Source organism: Schistocerca gregaria, chromosome X (genome assembly GCF_023897955.1).
Source record: "Schistocerca gregaria isolate iqSchGreg1 chromosome X, iqSchGreg1.2, whole genome shotgun sequence".
In the NCBI taxonomy this organism is placed as follows: Eukaryota; Metazoa; Arthropoda; class Insecta; order Orthoptera; family Acrididae; genus Schistocerca; species Schistocerca gregaria.
This window is the reverse complement of record NC_064931.1, coordinates 77,638,879-77,654,962: the sequence shown is the minus strand read 5'-3', so window position 1 is coordinate 77,654,962 and position 16,084 is coordinate 77,638,879. Positions and strand designations below refer to the sequence as shown.

The window sequence follows — 16,084 nt, the reverse complement described above, 5'->3', positions numbered from 1 at the left end:
GCTCCCGACACTGCGAGAGGGCTGTACAAGCAATGATCACACGCACGGCACAGCGGACACACCAGGAACCGCGGTGTTGGCCGTCGAATGGCGCTAGCTGCGCAGCATTTGTGCACCGCCGCCGTCAGTGTTAGCCAGATTGCCGTGGCATACGGAGCTCCATCGCAGTCTTTAACACTGGTAGCATGCCGCGACAGCGTGGACGTGAACCGTATGTGCAGTTGACGGACTTTGAGCGAGGGCGTATAGTGGGCATGCGGGAGGCCGGGTGGACGTACCGCCGAATTGCTCAACACGTGGGGCGTGAGGTCTCCGCAGTACATCGATGTTGTCGCCAGTGGTCGGCGGGTGCACGTGCCCGTCGACCTGGGACCGGACCGCAGCGACGCACGGATGCACGCCAAGACCGTAGGATCCTACGCAGTGCCGTAGGGGACCGCACCGCCACTTCCCAGCAAATTAGGGACACTGTTGCTCCTGGCGTATCGGCGAGGACCATTCGCAACCGTCTCCATGAAGCTGGGCTACGGTCCCGCACACCGTTAGGCCGTCTTCCGCTCACGCCCCAACATCGTGCAACCCGCCTCCAGTGGTGTCGCGACAGGCGTGAATGGAGGGACGAATGGAGACGTGTCGTCTTCAGCGATGAGAGTCGCTTCTGCCTTGGTGCCAATGATGGTCGTATGCGTGTTTGGCACCGAGAAGGTGAGCGCCACAATCAGGACTGCATACGACCGAGGCACACAGGGCCAACACCCGGCATCATGGTGTGGGGAGCGATCTCCTACACTGGCCGTACACCTCTGGTGATCGTCGAGGGGACACTGAATAGTGCACGGTACATCCAAACCGTCATCTAACCCATCGTTCTACCATTCCTAGACCGGCAAGGGACCTTGCTGTTCCAACAGGACAATGCACGTCCGCATGTATCCCATGCCACCCAACGTGCTCTAGAAGGTGTAAGTCAACTACCCTGGCCACCAAGATCTCCGGATCTGTCCCCCATTGAGCATGTTTGGGACTGGATGAAGCGTCGTCTCACGCGGTGTGCACGTCCAGCACGAACGCTGGTCCAACTGAGGCGCCAGGTGGAAATGGCATGGCAAGCCGTTCCACAGGACTACATCCAGCATCTCTACGATCGTCTCCATGGGAGAATAGCAGCCTGCATTGCTGCGAAAGGTGGATATACAGTGTACTAGTGCCGACATTGTGCATGCTCTGTTGCCTGTGTCTATGTGCCTGTGATCATGTGATGTATCTGACCCCAGGAATGTGTCAATAAAGTTTCCCCTTCCTGGGACAATGAATTCACGGTGTTCTTATTTCAATTTCCAGGAGTGTATATTTGACGACCGAAAATATCTTGCGCTTTCTCAGTAACGCTTGAGAAGTACGCGCTACTGCTTACACATTTTGTTGTCCTCATGGAGTACTACGATTGTACGAACTTTACAGTAAATCCACGTTCTAAACGTCGTGGCCTCAAAATGGCTCTGAGCACTATGGGACTTAACATCTGAGGTCATCAGTTCCCTAGAACTTAGAACTACTTAAACCTAACTAACCTAAGGACATCACACACATTCAAGCCCGAGGCAGGATTCGAACCTGCGACCGTAACAGTCGCGCGGTTCCGGACTGAAGCGCCTAGAACCGCTCGGCCACGACGGCCAGCCGTCGTGGCCTCACCTTGTAAGTAGCGTGTGAGCCTAAGGACCGACAACCTCAGCAGTTTGATCTCATAGGCACTTACCACCGCCGGCCAGGGTGGAGCGGACGCCGGCACGGTAGTTCAGCGTGTTCGGTCAGAGGGCTGCGTGCCCTCTGTAATAAAAAAAAAAACTGAGTCAAGGAATCAACGATCAACTTGAACGGATGTCTTGTGACGTCCGCCCAGACCAAACGCAACGAACTATATCGAAAAATAAAGAAAAATAGCGGTTCTAGGCGCTACAGTCTGGAACCGCGTGACCGCTACGGTCGCAGGTTTGAATCCTGCCTCGGGCATGGATGTGTGTGGCGTCCTTAGATTAGTTAGGTTTAAGTATTTCTAAGTTCTAGGGACTGATGACCTTAGAAGTTAAGTCCCACAGTGCTCAGAGCTATTTGAATCATTTTTTGCACTTACCACCAAAAATCTACTAACTGTCTGTTACGCCATCCTTGTAGGTAGTGGAAAGGGCTGTGGTAGCGGTCGCTACTACTGCTGCTGCAGCGAGGCTGGCCTCGTAACATGCTGTAAAAACACGTTGTAGGCAAATAACAGTAACAAGACGGATGAGCGTTTAGTCACGTGTCTATCGCAAAGTAACAAATAAACAAAAGAGGAAAAGAAAAATGTAAACGGTGCACACAAAACTATCGGATACACGCCACTTACATCTGAATCACTCTCACTTTCCTCAGTGTCACTCGAACTGTTGACAGAGTTTAGTGAAATGATACGTTCTTCGGTATCATTTTCCACTACACATTCATTCTTTCATGCTTTCATTATTACTTCTTCGTCTCTCTTACAACATTGCGCCAATCTGACGACGAAATTTGGTTTACAGCACCCCTTGTCAGATTTCTCACTTCCGCTGAAGTACATTTCTGTTGTCCCATGTCACAATAGCTTTTACTTGAGCCCATATGAGTTAAATCGAATTGAAGTGTCAATGACATGGTGGAAATACGAGGACTCTGTGGCCATTGCCAGTTCATGTACAACATACAGAGGTAAAAGTGGTTTATTCTGAGCCACGACATCCAACAATTGGTCCTTTCTACCGTCGTCTGGTATGGGAGTGTTTCTTCGCTGTAGTCTGTCGATAACGTTTTCCATCTTGGAAGCAACTGTGGGCGCCCTATTAAGGATAGCTGAATGCTATGAGGCGTTGTCCATAACTCTTACACAGGGCTTGTTCAAGTTTTTCAGGAGCGAGTCCTTGAACCATCGCTGAATTTGTTTCTCCGTTCAGTTTTTCGTGGTAATCAGCGTTTTTTTTTTCAATCTAAATAACAACATACAGTTTTCTATAAATCCTGCAGATGTACATGCACGGAGAAGAATCAGCCTCCTACCTTTTCCAATGGGTTGTGGCTTGGAGCCAGACACTGAATCATCTGTCCAGCCTCTACTCACTGAATGGCGTGATTTACCCATGTTTCATGTAGCCAAACAAAGTTATCAAAATTTTCCTTTGATATTGTCCTCAAAAATCGACATCGTCATGCTAGAACGTCACCTCTCTGCATTATAACCTTTCCTCTGTTAATTTTTTTCTATATGAAGCCCAAGCCGTGCACCAGATTTAGCAGTGACGATTTCTTGCCTCTGAAAAGCTCCGCTTCTCTTAAGAGGGTCGTATGTTTCTTTCTCGAATAGTAACTATAAATATAACGACAAATTTTATCTCCCGGAAAATTATCGATGTTAGTCACACGCTTCTCGAATTGCCTCTTTTTTGTCCTGTGCTAAGGGAGATGGTCCCAGCTTCACTTTCTTCTGCCCCGTACTTTTCCTCCCCTATTCTCGCAAGAGTGTTTTTGTCAATTATTAATGCCTCCGAGGTTCTGTCAATGAGTTTAGCCAAGGGTAGCAAGAGTCCACAATTGTCTTTCTCTCGTTCGAAATATTCCCTGACATTATTCCAATATGCACGAGCCTGCCCTCTAAGAGCAATGCCCTGACCGCGAATAGACTTCTCTCGCACAGCACCCGACCGCCGACACCTTCTCTCACCTCTTGCTTCTGACGTAGAAACCATGTGAACAGAAGATCTGCTATACGGCCACTGTAGGTTTCATGTGTAAAACCCAATTCGTGGTCACGAGGTGCTATTTTTTCTTTCTTTTCTCTTCTCTCCCCATGTTTCAGGGTTTCGAAGGCAAACACTTCATGGGAAGTGCAGTTTCCAAGAGGATTTCCCTGTTCTTCCAATGAACGTCTGTAGATAATGGTTGTAAAACCAGCAGATATTTTCGTGGTCGTGGTGGCAAACCTGTCTACACATCGGGACGAGGCGGTGGAGTGACCCTCTTGCTTTCCTTGAGGCACCTTACCGTGCTACAAAATGCACTCATCCCAGCAGACTCTTACTGCTAAAAGTATTCGTCTTCAAAAATGGTTCAAATGGCTCTGAGCACTATGCGACTTAACTTCTGAGGTCATCAGTCGCCTAGAACTTAGAACTAATTAAACCTAACTAACCGAAGGACATCACACACATCCATCCCCGAGGCAGGATTCGAACCTGCGACCGTAACTGCCGCTCGGTTCCAGACTGTAGCGCCTAGAACCGCACGGCCACTCCGGCCGGCTAGTATTCGTGTAACCACAGCCGTATTATTTCCGTGGCCGTTAGTACGGCTTTATAAGAAATCATTCATTCCCCTTCTAGTTTTGCACATTATTCCATCTGGTACGCATACGCGGATTCAAACCATGAGTATGCCGCTTATGTCGAATAATCCGTAGACGTGAACCAGTCTGCAGTTCCAGTCATGTACGGTAGGTGCACTGCCGCAGATTTGTATTTGGTAGTTGTACCGTGTAATAAGGGCCTTAAATACGAATGACGTACGCGAAATTACGCACATGCTCTACTGTTGTCGTCAACCTAACTGGACGAGTACGCTATTCCAGGGATAAATTATCAGAGAAGAAAATGACGTCTTACTATGTGCGCCCCAAGTTATACTGCGGCTAGCCTATTCCACTGATTGCTATCCCTGGATTTATCATAAGATTGTATAACAGGTTCTACATAGGCTAAAATAAAAAGTACGTGTTTGTTATCAGTATTAAAGATATATATAATACATAGGCCTACAAAGTCGCAAACATGATCGGGATTTTGAAAGCAAGAACGATACATCGGTGTTAAAATATGTTTATTTATGTTTTTAGGCAATAAAGAGAAAATGATGAGTGCACCAAGAATGAAGTTTTCTGGGGCTCAAAACAGAAAAAAACTAAGATAAAACTAAAGAAATAAATAAATCAGCTTCTAAGATGTAAAGATAGCTTCACGAAGCAGGCACATCATTAAGCTCCACTATTACTTCTGATACTATGATTGCAGGTATTTCTAATAATTCTTGTAGTTTGGACATTCAAAATAAACCGACTGAACGGTCGAAGCTTCAAGTCTCAGGTGATGGTAAACAGTCTTCATCGTCGGTATTATCTCAGCAGGAAGATGACGTTGAGCTAGCATATGCTGACTTCTTGCAGACGGATAGCAAAAACAAAATTATAGATCTAATGGCAGGACCACAAAAGAAATTACAGGTGAATAAAAGTTATACTTTAGCAAACAAACTGTATTACTAAGTGATAAACTTCCAGATAACATAGAGTTTAGGTCCACTGAACGCATCGGTAGGAATTTGGTACATCATATGTGGTTCGGAATACTGGCAAATCAGGAAAACATTAAAATATCCTGGTTTGTTTATTCGAAAGCAAAAAATGCAATTTACTGTACTGCCTACTAGCTATACAGCAGCTCTTCTATATCTGCCTTATTTAGGGAGGATCTCATTAATTGGAAAAATGCTTCAGAAAGATTATCTGACCATGAACCATCACAAACATATAAGAAAATTTTTATCAAATGGAAAATCCGTCTGCAGCAAATGAAATAGTACCAGGGCATCGATCGCAAGATTAAAAGATTAACTCATTCTGAGAAAGAAAAATGGAGACATATTGTGCATGCAGTAATGAATGCTGTCGTGTTTCTTGCCACAAAATGTCTTGCTTTTCGAGATTCTAAAGGAACACCGAGTAATCTGAAGGAGAATTTTCGTCGGCCTAGTCAATGAAATTTTCTTAATTTGATAATGTTGCTTTCCAAATACAATTCTACTCTAAAGTACCAGTTAGATCACGTAAAAAAGGGACAGATATCCCATTTGTCGAAGACAGTACAAAATGAAACCATCGATATAATGATAAACAAAGTTCGAAATACCATTATCAATGAGATAACATGAGATTTCACCATTCTATTTGATTGCACTCCAGATGTATCTCACACAGGACAAATGAGTCAAGTGATTCGTTATATAAAAACAGCACAAACTGAATGTGAAATAAAGTAAAGCTTATCGATTTTATGGAAGTTGACGGAAAGACTGAAGAATATATCACACAGCGAATACTAGAAAAACTTGAAGCTCATGGTTTGTATAAGCAAAAATGTCGTGGACAACCTTACGATAACAGATCTAATATGGCCGGCATATATATAGGGGTCCAATCCAGAATTATGGAAATTAAAGAGCTAGCAGAGGCTGCACCATGTCTAGCACACTCTTTAGATCTTATGGGCTTGCATACTGCGTCATCATGTCCAGAGACAGTTAGCTTATTTGGGGTTGTACAGAAACTTTATTGCCTTTTTGTTGGATCCACCACGTGGTGGAAAATGATTCAAGAGTGTACAGAGACCAACTTAAAGGGAATTAGTCATCAAGACGGTCGGGTAAACGCGTAGATGTTACAGAATTATTAAATAATTTAGCAGAAATTGTCAAAGCTGTGGAAGAAACTGAAGAATAGTGTTTTGCCGCAGAGTCTAAGTATGAAGCTGGCCATCTACTACATACGCTGATGGACTTCCAATTTATTCTCGACCTAATAATTCTGAGGTTGTCCTTAGCGTGAGTTAGTTTAAGTAGTGTAGTAGTCTAGGGACCGATGACCTCAGCATTTTGGTCCCTTCGGAATTCACGAACACACACACACAGAAACCAATAGCGCAGTGAATCGAAGAAGCTACACATGTTTCAGAAAAGTCGGAAATAGGGCCTGTTCTCAAAAGCAAACGAACTTCCAGAAAAAGAAGGCAACACGACGAAATCTGTGTGGACGAATCGAGAACAGTAGACCCGGCTAAGTTGTTTTCCAAAGCCATAAAAGTAGTATTTGACAATATTTGAACACAAACTGATACACAGGTGGAGAGCGCAAAGAGTCTACATGAAAATTTCGCCTTCCTCATCGCCCAAACATTTTAAATATGTCGACTGAGGATCTGCAGAAAAATGGAGGATCTGCAGAAAAAAAGTTGAATGCAGTAGATTTTTGCCTGGAATCGCCGCATTCAAAAAGTTAGTAAACGAAAACTCAAGTGTGTTCGACCTCTTCACAAGATCAGTGCAAGCATAACTTGCAAGTTTTTCGTAGTATTAGTACAGCATTAAGGATGTACTGCACGTTGCAGACGACATCTGCAAGCTGTGAGAGAAGCTTCAGCAAACTGAAAATAATTAAAAGCTATCTGCACTCAATAACAAGTCAGGAACGTCTATCTTGCCCTACGATTCTAGCCACTGAAAATAAAATTGCCTATGAGACGAACTTTGATGAGGTAAGAGATTCTTTCTCAGAAATGAAAGCACGCCGTGTAAAGCTGTGGCAAGATTAGCGAGGAAAAAATATGCTGGGACGTAACGATTGAAGACATGTGTTTTGTCTTGCATCGCTCTTGTCTCTACTGGTTTCTTCTACACACATTGAAACAAGTTTTCCATCACCCCGGTTCCCACTACTCCCGAAGATAACTGATGTCATTGCATCACAGACACAGTCCCTTTGACTGTTCAGAGATGTCACTAAACCCGCCCAAAGATGTAAACAACCAGGCATGAACAGCGCCTATTAGACGGAGGGGATCCGACAGCCGATCAGTTCCAGTCATTCCACTAGAAAAGAGGTACACGGCTCGTGTTGTCTGTAGTTCAAGCACGCCTAGACGGTCAATACCGCGGTTAGATCACGTCCGCATTGTTACTTTGTGCCAGGAAGGGCTCTCAACAAGGCAAATGTTCAGGCGTCTCGGAGTGAAACAAAGCGATGTTGTTCAGACATTGAGGAGATACAGACAGACGAACTATCGATGACATGCCTCGCTCAGGCCGCCCAAGGGCTAATACTGCAGTGCAAGACCACTACCTACGGATTATGGCTCGGAGGAACCTTGACAGCAACGCCACCATGTTGAATAATGCTTTTCGTAAAGCCATAGGACGTCGTGTTACGACTCAAACTGTACGCAATAGGCTGCAGGGTGCGCAGCTTCACTCCCGATGTCCATGGCGAGATACACCTTTGCAACCATGACACCATATAGCGCGGTACAGATTGGCCCAACAACATACCGAATGGACTGCTCAGGATTGGCGTCACGTTCTCTTTACCGATTAGTGTCGCATATGCCTTCAACCAGACGATCGTCGGAAACGTGTTTGGAGGAAACCCGGTCAGGCTGAACGGCTTAGACACACTGTCCAGCGAGTGCAGCAAGGTGAATGTTCCCTGCCGTTTTGGGGTGGATTTATGTGGGGCCGACGTACGCCGCTGGTGGTCATCGAAGGCGCCGTAACGGCTGTACGATACAAGGCCATCCTTCGACCGATAGTGCAACCACATCGGCAGCATATTGTCGAGGTATTCCTCTTCATCTACGACAATTCGCGCCCCCATCGTACACATCTTGTGAATGACTTCGTTCATGATAACGACATCGCTCGACTAGAGTGGCCAGCATGTTCTCCAGACGTGAACCCTATCGTACATGCCTGGGATAGATTGAAAAGAGCTGTGTTACGGACGACGTGACCCACCAACCACTCTGAGGGATCAAAGCCGAATCGTCGCTGAGGAGTGAGACAATTTGGACCGACAGTGACTTGATGAACTTGTGGATAGTATGCCACAGGCATGTATCAATGCAAGAGGACTTGCTACAGGGTTTTAGAGGTACCGGTGTGTACAGCGATCTGGACCACCACCTCTGAAGGTCTCGCTGTATGGTGGTACAATATGTAATGTGTGGTTTTCATGAGCAATAGAAAGGGCGGAAATGATGTTTATGTTGATCTCTATTCCAATTTTCTCTGCAGGTTCCGAAACTCTCTGAACTGAGGTGATAAAAAACTTATTTTGGTGTGTGTATTTCCTATATTTAATTTTATATTACACTAAAGAGAAAGTTATTAGCTAATAGGCAATAAAGAGCGCAAAGTTTCTGAAGAGTTGTTACTCTCCCGGTCACAAATAATCCCATCGAGTGTTAATTGCGAGGATTTTTTTTTTTTAATGAAAAGGGGGTAGGATGTCAAACCGGCCGACTGGTAGCGGGAGAGGTACCACAGGACATTTTAACTTCCACTGTCCTGAAAATTGGTTTGATGGTTTCCAGTACAAAATATACACTTTTGACTTCCACAGAGCGAAATAACGTGACGTGCGATAGACTAACGCTGTGTTTAGAGACACTGCACTTAGGCACACTTAAGACGAAATATGTTTTGCATTTCCTCGAACGTATATATTTTATATATCAAACTCTTCAGAAAGATGTGCGCTACAAAATGAACATATTTTTGAAAGATCGATATTTTTTTTAAAATGTTTAACGTCCTATCTCAAACGCTCGCGGGGGGGGGGGGGGGGGGGGGGCACTATCAAGTTTTTCTTCTGGTTCGGAAATATTGCAGATCCGGGGCTGATGATTATTGCTGGCTTTTACGTTCGTAGCTTGGCAGTGGGCAGTAGCAGCAGTGAGAGGCAGCAGCAGGCACGCCGGCCTAGAGCCTGTATAGGGATACAGGCTCTCTACGCCGGCCTACAGAGTCTGTATAGGCCTATACAGGCTCTCTACGCCGGCCACGCCCTGTGCACCATCTGCTGTCGGCCTCTGGTACTAACCTGCCACATCGACCCAGAAGCGGCGTGGACGCCACGTCCTGCAGCTCGCTGCTTCCCTGTGTGTGAATGCGTTTTTCGGGATCCATGCTTCGCATGCGAGGTCACAGGTTTTTTGACGGTGGGTGACTGAGCCCATTTAACTGATAATGAAACCATTCTGGTTATGTGCACATCGGACGCAAATGTTGAAATCTTAGTAATTAGTCACTTCTTAATAAAATTAAAAATACGAACCCGGGAAATACATCACGAACTCACAGTGTTAGCAAGGCTGCCCCATCGACAATAGCCACGGTCGCAGTTTCGAATCCTGCCTCGGGCATGGATGTGTGTGATGTCCTTAGGTTAGTTAGGTTTAAGTAGTTCTAAGTTCTAGGGGACTGATGACCTCAGAAGTTAAGTCCCACAGTGATCAGACCGATTTGAACCACAAAGGTGTTATATAATACCGCAAAGAGCTCAAACAAGCGTCAAGCGCGAGAAACGAAGACTACTGAAGTGGTCGTTAATGTCAGACGTCGGTATCAGTGCTTGCTGTCTCTGAATCTGCGTACGTCAAATCAGTGCTGTACAAACAAGTACTCTCATTTTCTTCTCAGCGCTCTGGTTTCCTATCGCAGTAGGAAGTATTTTGCAAATACCACATCTTCAATATCACCCGTCAACGTTTCTGAGGAAACGTTTCAGCACATAAGCAGTCACTGGAACTTCACTGGACATTTTTATTGTTAAGTTAGGTCTTTTGCGAAAAATTGTATTTGTAGTGCAGGAAGCAATAGGTGCTATTATGCGCAATGCAAAGGAATTTCAACTTCCGCTTATCAAACATTTAAGCTTTCGCTAATTCGCCAACGAGCCAACTAAATTAGGCGGAGGAAAACCGTGCGAACTCTATAAGCAAAACACAGAGTCGTGGAAGTGTTTCAAGTTGTTTAAGAAGAAATGTACACCTAGACAAATCTATGAGAAATGCGGACAGCACTTCAAGAAACATCAACTGAATTACAGAATGTTCATAACCATTTTCAAGACTTGAGACGTCTGTTCTAATACCTAGAATCCCACGGGTGAAAAATATTAAAGGGTGTTCCACCTAACTCTGACACCTCATATTTCTGAAACGAAACAAAACGTGAAAAACTCAATTGGCCAGCGATGCACCTATCTATGTCTGGGGCTCTCAGAATGGGCAGGAATGCACAATCCGAAAATGTAAACAAACATCACTTTCAACACAAACGTAATGGCACATGTATGTTTTGTCTACAGAGACGATTTTTCATACATTCTCAATTATTTTTTATATAGTCCCCAAACGTGTTAACTTTCATTGATCCCGGCGGGGTCAGGGATTTACTCTGTCTCGTGATGGCTGGGTGTTGTGTGATGTCCTTAGGTTAGTTAAGTTTAAGTAGTTCTAAGTTATAGGGGACTGATGACCGTAGATGTTAAGTCCCATAGTGCTCAGAGCCATTTGAACCATTTGAACTTTCATTGTGGCGTCCCATGCCAGGATACCTTTCAACCCTGCACATACCGTGAATCATGTAAGAAGTCTCACAGCTTTTATCTCGTGAACGACTCCACATATCGAAACGTGGTTCTCGGCAGACGATTGTGCGCAAAAGGGTACTAATTTTGTTATGTGATTAAGAGTCTTTCCTACTCCTGTATCGATCGACATATTGAAGAAAGGAAGATTTTTTAAAATAGAATGATATACTTTTGTTTACAGCATCTGAAAGCGCTTAAAAAGACGAGTACAATGGCATACTGCTTTTATTTTATTTATTTCAGTTTATTGGCTTGCGGGTCGTGCCCATTCAGCCACGTCAGTAATGGAAGACGATACGATAGTGTACTGGAGACGAGTTTGTTAGTTACGACGATACGAACCTAAGGACAACATAACGCACAATCGCCGAGTGAAGAAAATCTTCTACCAGCTGGGAATCGAACCCGGATTCCTTCAGTTGACAATAAAGCTCGTTAACTTTGAGGTTGAAATATTCTAAAACTGAAAGAACGTCGGCCGGTATGGGATGTTGCGTTGTAAGCACACTCCTGCAAGGCTACGTCGTTGTTTCAAGCTTTCGACCGTTTACTTGCCTTCACTGTAGAAGTACCAGGAACGGTGTCGCCTATTCCGCTTCAACATTCCTTTCATGCAGACATATACGTCAATGAAGAGAAGTTAGACATCCTACTTTTATACGGCGAATGCCAAAGAAAGGCTGTCGAAACGGTCCGGCAGTATGTGAATGTCTCTCCTGATCGTAGCTGGCCGTCGTGCCAGGCACTTTCATGAGTTATGAGGCCACTAGCGCGAACAGGCAGCTTCAAAGTCAAAGGGCAAAGACTGTAATTGACAGAGCACATGAAGAAGCTGTTCTGACTTTTAAGCTTATCAATACGCGAGGTGGCAGGAGACGTATGGCCAAGAAATGTGGGATTAGCCAGAGGAGCGTCATCCGTATCTATCATCATCGACAAATTCCTCCCCTATCATCTGTCGCTACATCATGAACGCCGAAGACATGACTTCGAACTTCATACAGAATTTGGCGGTTTGCACTGCAGCGCCTGCGACACGACCCTACGTTTTTCCAACGTAGTGCTCTTTATCGACGAAGCAAGGCTTACGAACAATGGCAACGTGAATTTAGGAAACACGCACTAGTGGTCAGCGGAAAGTCCACGCTGGCTTTATGAGATACAATACCAACGACCGTGGAACATGGGTGTATGTTGCGTCATCATAGGAAATTCCATTGTGGAGCCTTGCATCATCCCAGAAGTATACAATGGAAATACGTATGCACACCTTCTTACGAACTTTCTACCCGTTCTTCTAGAAGAGGTACCGTACTGCTAGATAAGCGACAATTACGTGGCTCCAACACGACGGCTGCCCAGCTCACTGTTTGCGTGTTGCAACGCAAATACAGAATGAAAAGTTTCCTAAACTTTGGACAGGATAGAATGCAGCGGTACCATGACCGGCAAGGTCCTCTAATTTGACTCCTCTTGAATACAAATGTGCTCTTTAGTCGATGGTAAACAATTTGAGCACAAAAAATTATATATATATATATATATATATATATATATATATATATATATATATATATATTGTGGGTGAATGTAGCCAGTCATCCTGAATAAAACGTTTGGTTTATTTTAAGTGATTTCCATGTAATTACAATTTTGAGTACTGTCTATAGAGACATTCGTGCGACAGCACGTGTTTTATCTTCAAGAGGCATTCAGACGTCTCGAGGCAGAGACAGGTCAGGTATTATTTTTGTTTTTCCAATCTAAGAAAGTTAATGCATTAGTTACTTTTTTCCGTGAATAGGGCTGTATATGAAGTATGAACGACCGAAGTTTCTGTTTCGGCTTTGACAAGTAGGCAGCAACGAGGAAGATTTAAATGGACTACTGCCTCAAGTAACTTCAGTTGTTCACATAAACACCTGGAAACCTGCAGACATTTGAAATAGTTTTCCTAGGCTTCAACTGATGCGACAGAAGCTAGCACATGCAGTAGTTCCGGAAACAAAAACTATAGCTGACTCTGTACTGTTGTCGTACAGGCAATGAGTGATCTTAGTAGCGGAAGCATTCGCTGCTGCGTGTACCGGTTGGGCCTAGCATGAGACCTCTGCTGGCGGTGTTTACACCACAGCAGCAGACTCTATTGCTTTCCAATTTTAGTACGTTTCTGGGAATTATTTGCGAAAGGTTTCGAAGTCAATATTGACAAGCGCTGTATCACTGTAAGTATCTTTCCAAGGGCTACTGAATGCAGTTATGAAAAGTATGTGGTTCCATTAAAAAGATTGCTTCAGTATCTCGAGCGATAGAAGACTCTAGACTCTTTACCACATACCAAAATACATGCCACTTAGATTATTACCATTTGCCAAAAGCCTCGTTTCGGTATCTGCAACCGTTCAGGATATAAAACAGGCATTAGTCTTACGTGACTCAAAAAAAAATGGCTCTGAGCACTATGGGACTTCTGAGGTCATCAGTCCCTTGGAACTACTTAAACCTAACTAACCTAAGGACATCACAAACATCCATGCCCGAGGCAGGATTCGAACCCGTTTTTAACGGGAAATAAACCGACGATTTCCATCTATCATGTGCGTCGCAAGAAACACATGGTAAACACAGGGCTGTCTCCAGCTACACTTTGGAAAAACTAATATATTCTGAATCACCAGAGAATGCGCTTGACGACTCATAGGGGAGACATCATATGCATTACGGTCAGGAACAGTCTCAAAAGCTTGTAGGTGTGTTGCAGGGTAGGTTGTGCTCAGAAATAATTGTTACGTTGCGCCTTTTCCGTGTTAATTAGCACTGAAGTTAGCCCATCAGGCCATTGTGCGCCAGAATCGAGCGGGCTGTCAGATACGATTAATATCAGTTGTTATCATAGCTCGGGTGAGAGCGCACGGAACTGCTCAGTGTTTGGTTCGGGTTCAATGCTTACTACCGTCCCATGTAAAATTTTTGTATATCTCTTTCGTTCGGTTTCGGACAGGCCGCTTGAATTTCCGTGCGACGATCAAGATGGTACTTTCTTCCAAAGCCGTGAAACGAGGAGGACGTATTCGCCTCTCTAAGCAGCGATCCGCAGGCGTGTTGCTGTTTAAACGTTAGCGCGCGGTACTATGTTGTTGTCTTCCCTTAAGTGCTGACCTGCAGTGGTGTTGTCTTACCACTGTGCGACTATGAATATCGCGTTTCAAGCGGAACATACATGACCTTGAGAGCGCGAAATGGAACAGTTAATACGTGACGAACTTCATCTCGCACCTCAAGATGTAGGAATTCACTTCTCCATCACAAGCACCATCGTGTACATTATACTACAGACCGAAGAAGTCTGCGCTGATGTTGTGCGACGCTTCACCCAGGGACTGAAATTCAGGTACCCTGATGGCCACATCGGAGCTGTTTGGTCGATCGCAGGGTTCGGCCTCAACCCCCTCTGTGTTTTCGAACGTCCTTTTGAGGTACGAAAAGACGTGGTCGTATCTAGATGTCGACCTTACGGCGACGTCATCAGTCGTAGAAAAATGGCAGACCTTCGCGACATACCACGTCTTCAATGGCTTTCGTCAGATTAAACTAAAACTGATGAGACATCTGCTTTCTTATTTGATGATTGGCGACGTCTGGCGATCGTAACGTACGATGATCAGATTCGAACTTGGTGGGTGGTGAGGTGAGCCAAGTCTGGTCGGATTGCCTCCACACACGCGACATTCAGATGTCGGTAGGAGATGTAGCACCACTCGTGACACCTACAGTACTCCCTGTCACCTACACTAAAGTTGCGAAGGTTCGGATGTACAACCCAGATTCCTTCCGATCTACCATTGTTGCTGGACACTAACAGGTTGCCTTTCCTTCTGGTTGCGGCGGAGTCAGATGACGGCCGATCGCACTCCGATATGAAACGTAAGGACATCACACTCATCCATGTCCGAGGCAGGATTCGAACCTGAAACCGTAGCGGTCACGCGGTTCCAAACTGAAGTGCCTAGAACCGCACGGCCACTCCGGCTGGCGAGCAGTTGCATCAATGAAGTATTGTGCGAGTTACACAATACGATCCAGCAGCAAACCCCAGAAGCATATTTGCAGGAAGCTACTTATCTCTATGAGTCCATGTGTTGCGCTACAAGGTCTTCACTAATACCCCATGTTAGCCTCACTGCTGGTGAAGTACAAGTCACACTAAGCGATGAATGACAGACGCCAAACTAGGATGCAGCTTGGTGCACCAGCGACTGAGGCCCTGACTGACTAACTGAGACTCAGACTGATGAGGCCCTCCTGTCAACAGCGGCGATCCAAATACAGAGTGATCAAAAAGTCAGTAGAAATTTGAAAACTTAATAAACCACGGAATAATGTAGATAGAGGGGTAAAAATTGACACACATGCTTGGAATGACATGGGGTTTTATTAGAACAAAAAAAAGTTCACAAAATGTGCGACAGATGGCGCTGGACAGCAAAACGTCAGTGACTGCGCATGACAATCGTGTATAAAAGTAGTTGTAATGAGAGAGGGAATCAGCATCTCCGGCGGTAATTCGTTTGAATACCGCCCTTCGATTGTGCTATTACGGTACCAATCGAAGCGATAGGTGTTGCAGGTGCCAACCAACCAGCCCGTCGACGTGCAGCAGTCCAGCCAGCAGCGCGCAGCCCGCAGTGGTCCTAGCCCACAGCCCGCAGCCAGCAGTGGTCCTCGCCCACAGCCCACAGCCAGCAACCAGCAGCCAGCAGCCCGCAGCCAGCAGCGGTCCCAGCCAGCAACCAGGAGCCAGCAGCCAGCAGCCAGCAA

The 16,084-nt window shown here is 45.2% G+C and overlaps 1 protein-coding gene across 1 annotated transcript in view; it reads left to right on the top strand.

The window, feature by feature from the left end:
* The first annotated feature begins 9,512 nt into the window (after nt 1–9,512).
* The window catches only part of LOC126297910 (cell surface glycoprotein 1-like), a 33,561-nt gene continuing 26,989 nt past the window's right edge, over nt 9,513–16,084 (top strand). The window contains exons 1-2 of the mRNA XM_049989218.1: nt 9,513–9,704; nt 15,894–16,025. Of these exons, the coding sequence (XP_049845175.1) occupies nt 9,513–9,704; nt 15,894–16,025 (324 nt within the window). The remainder of the gene's footprint in view (nt 9,705–15,893; nt 16,026–16,084) is intronic.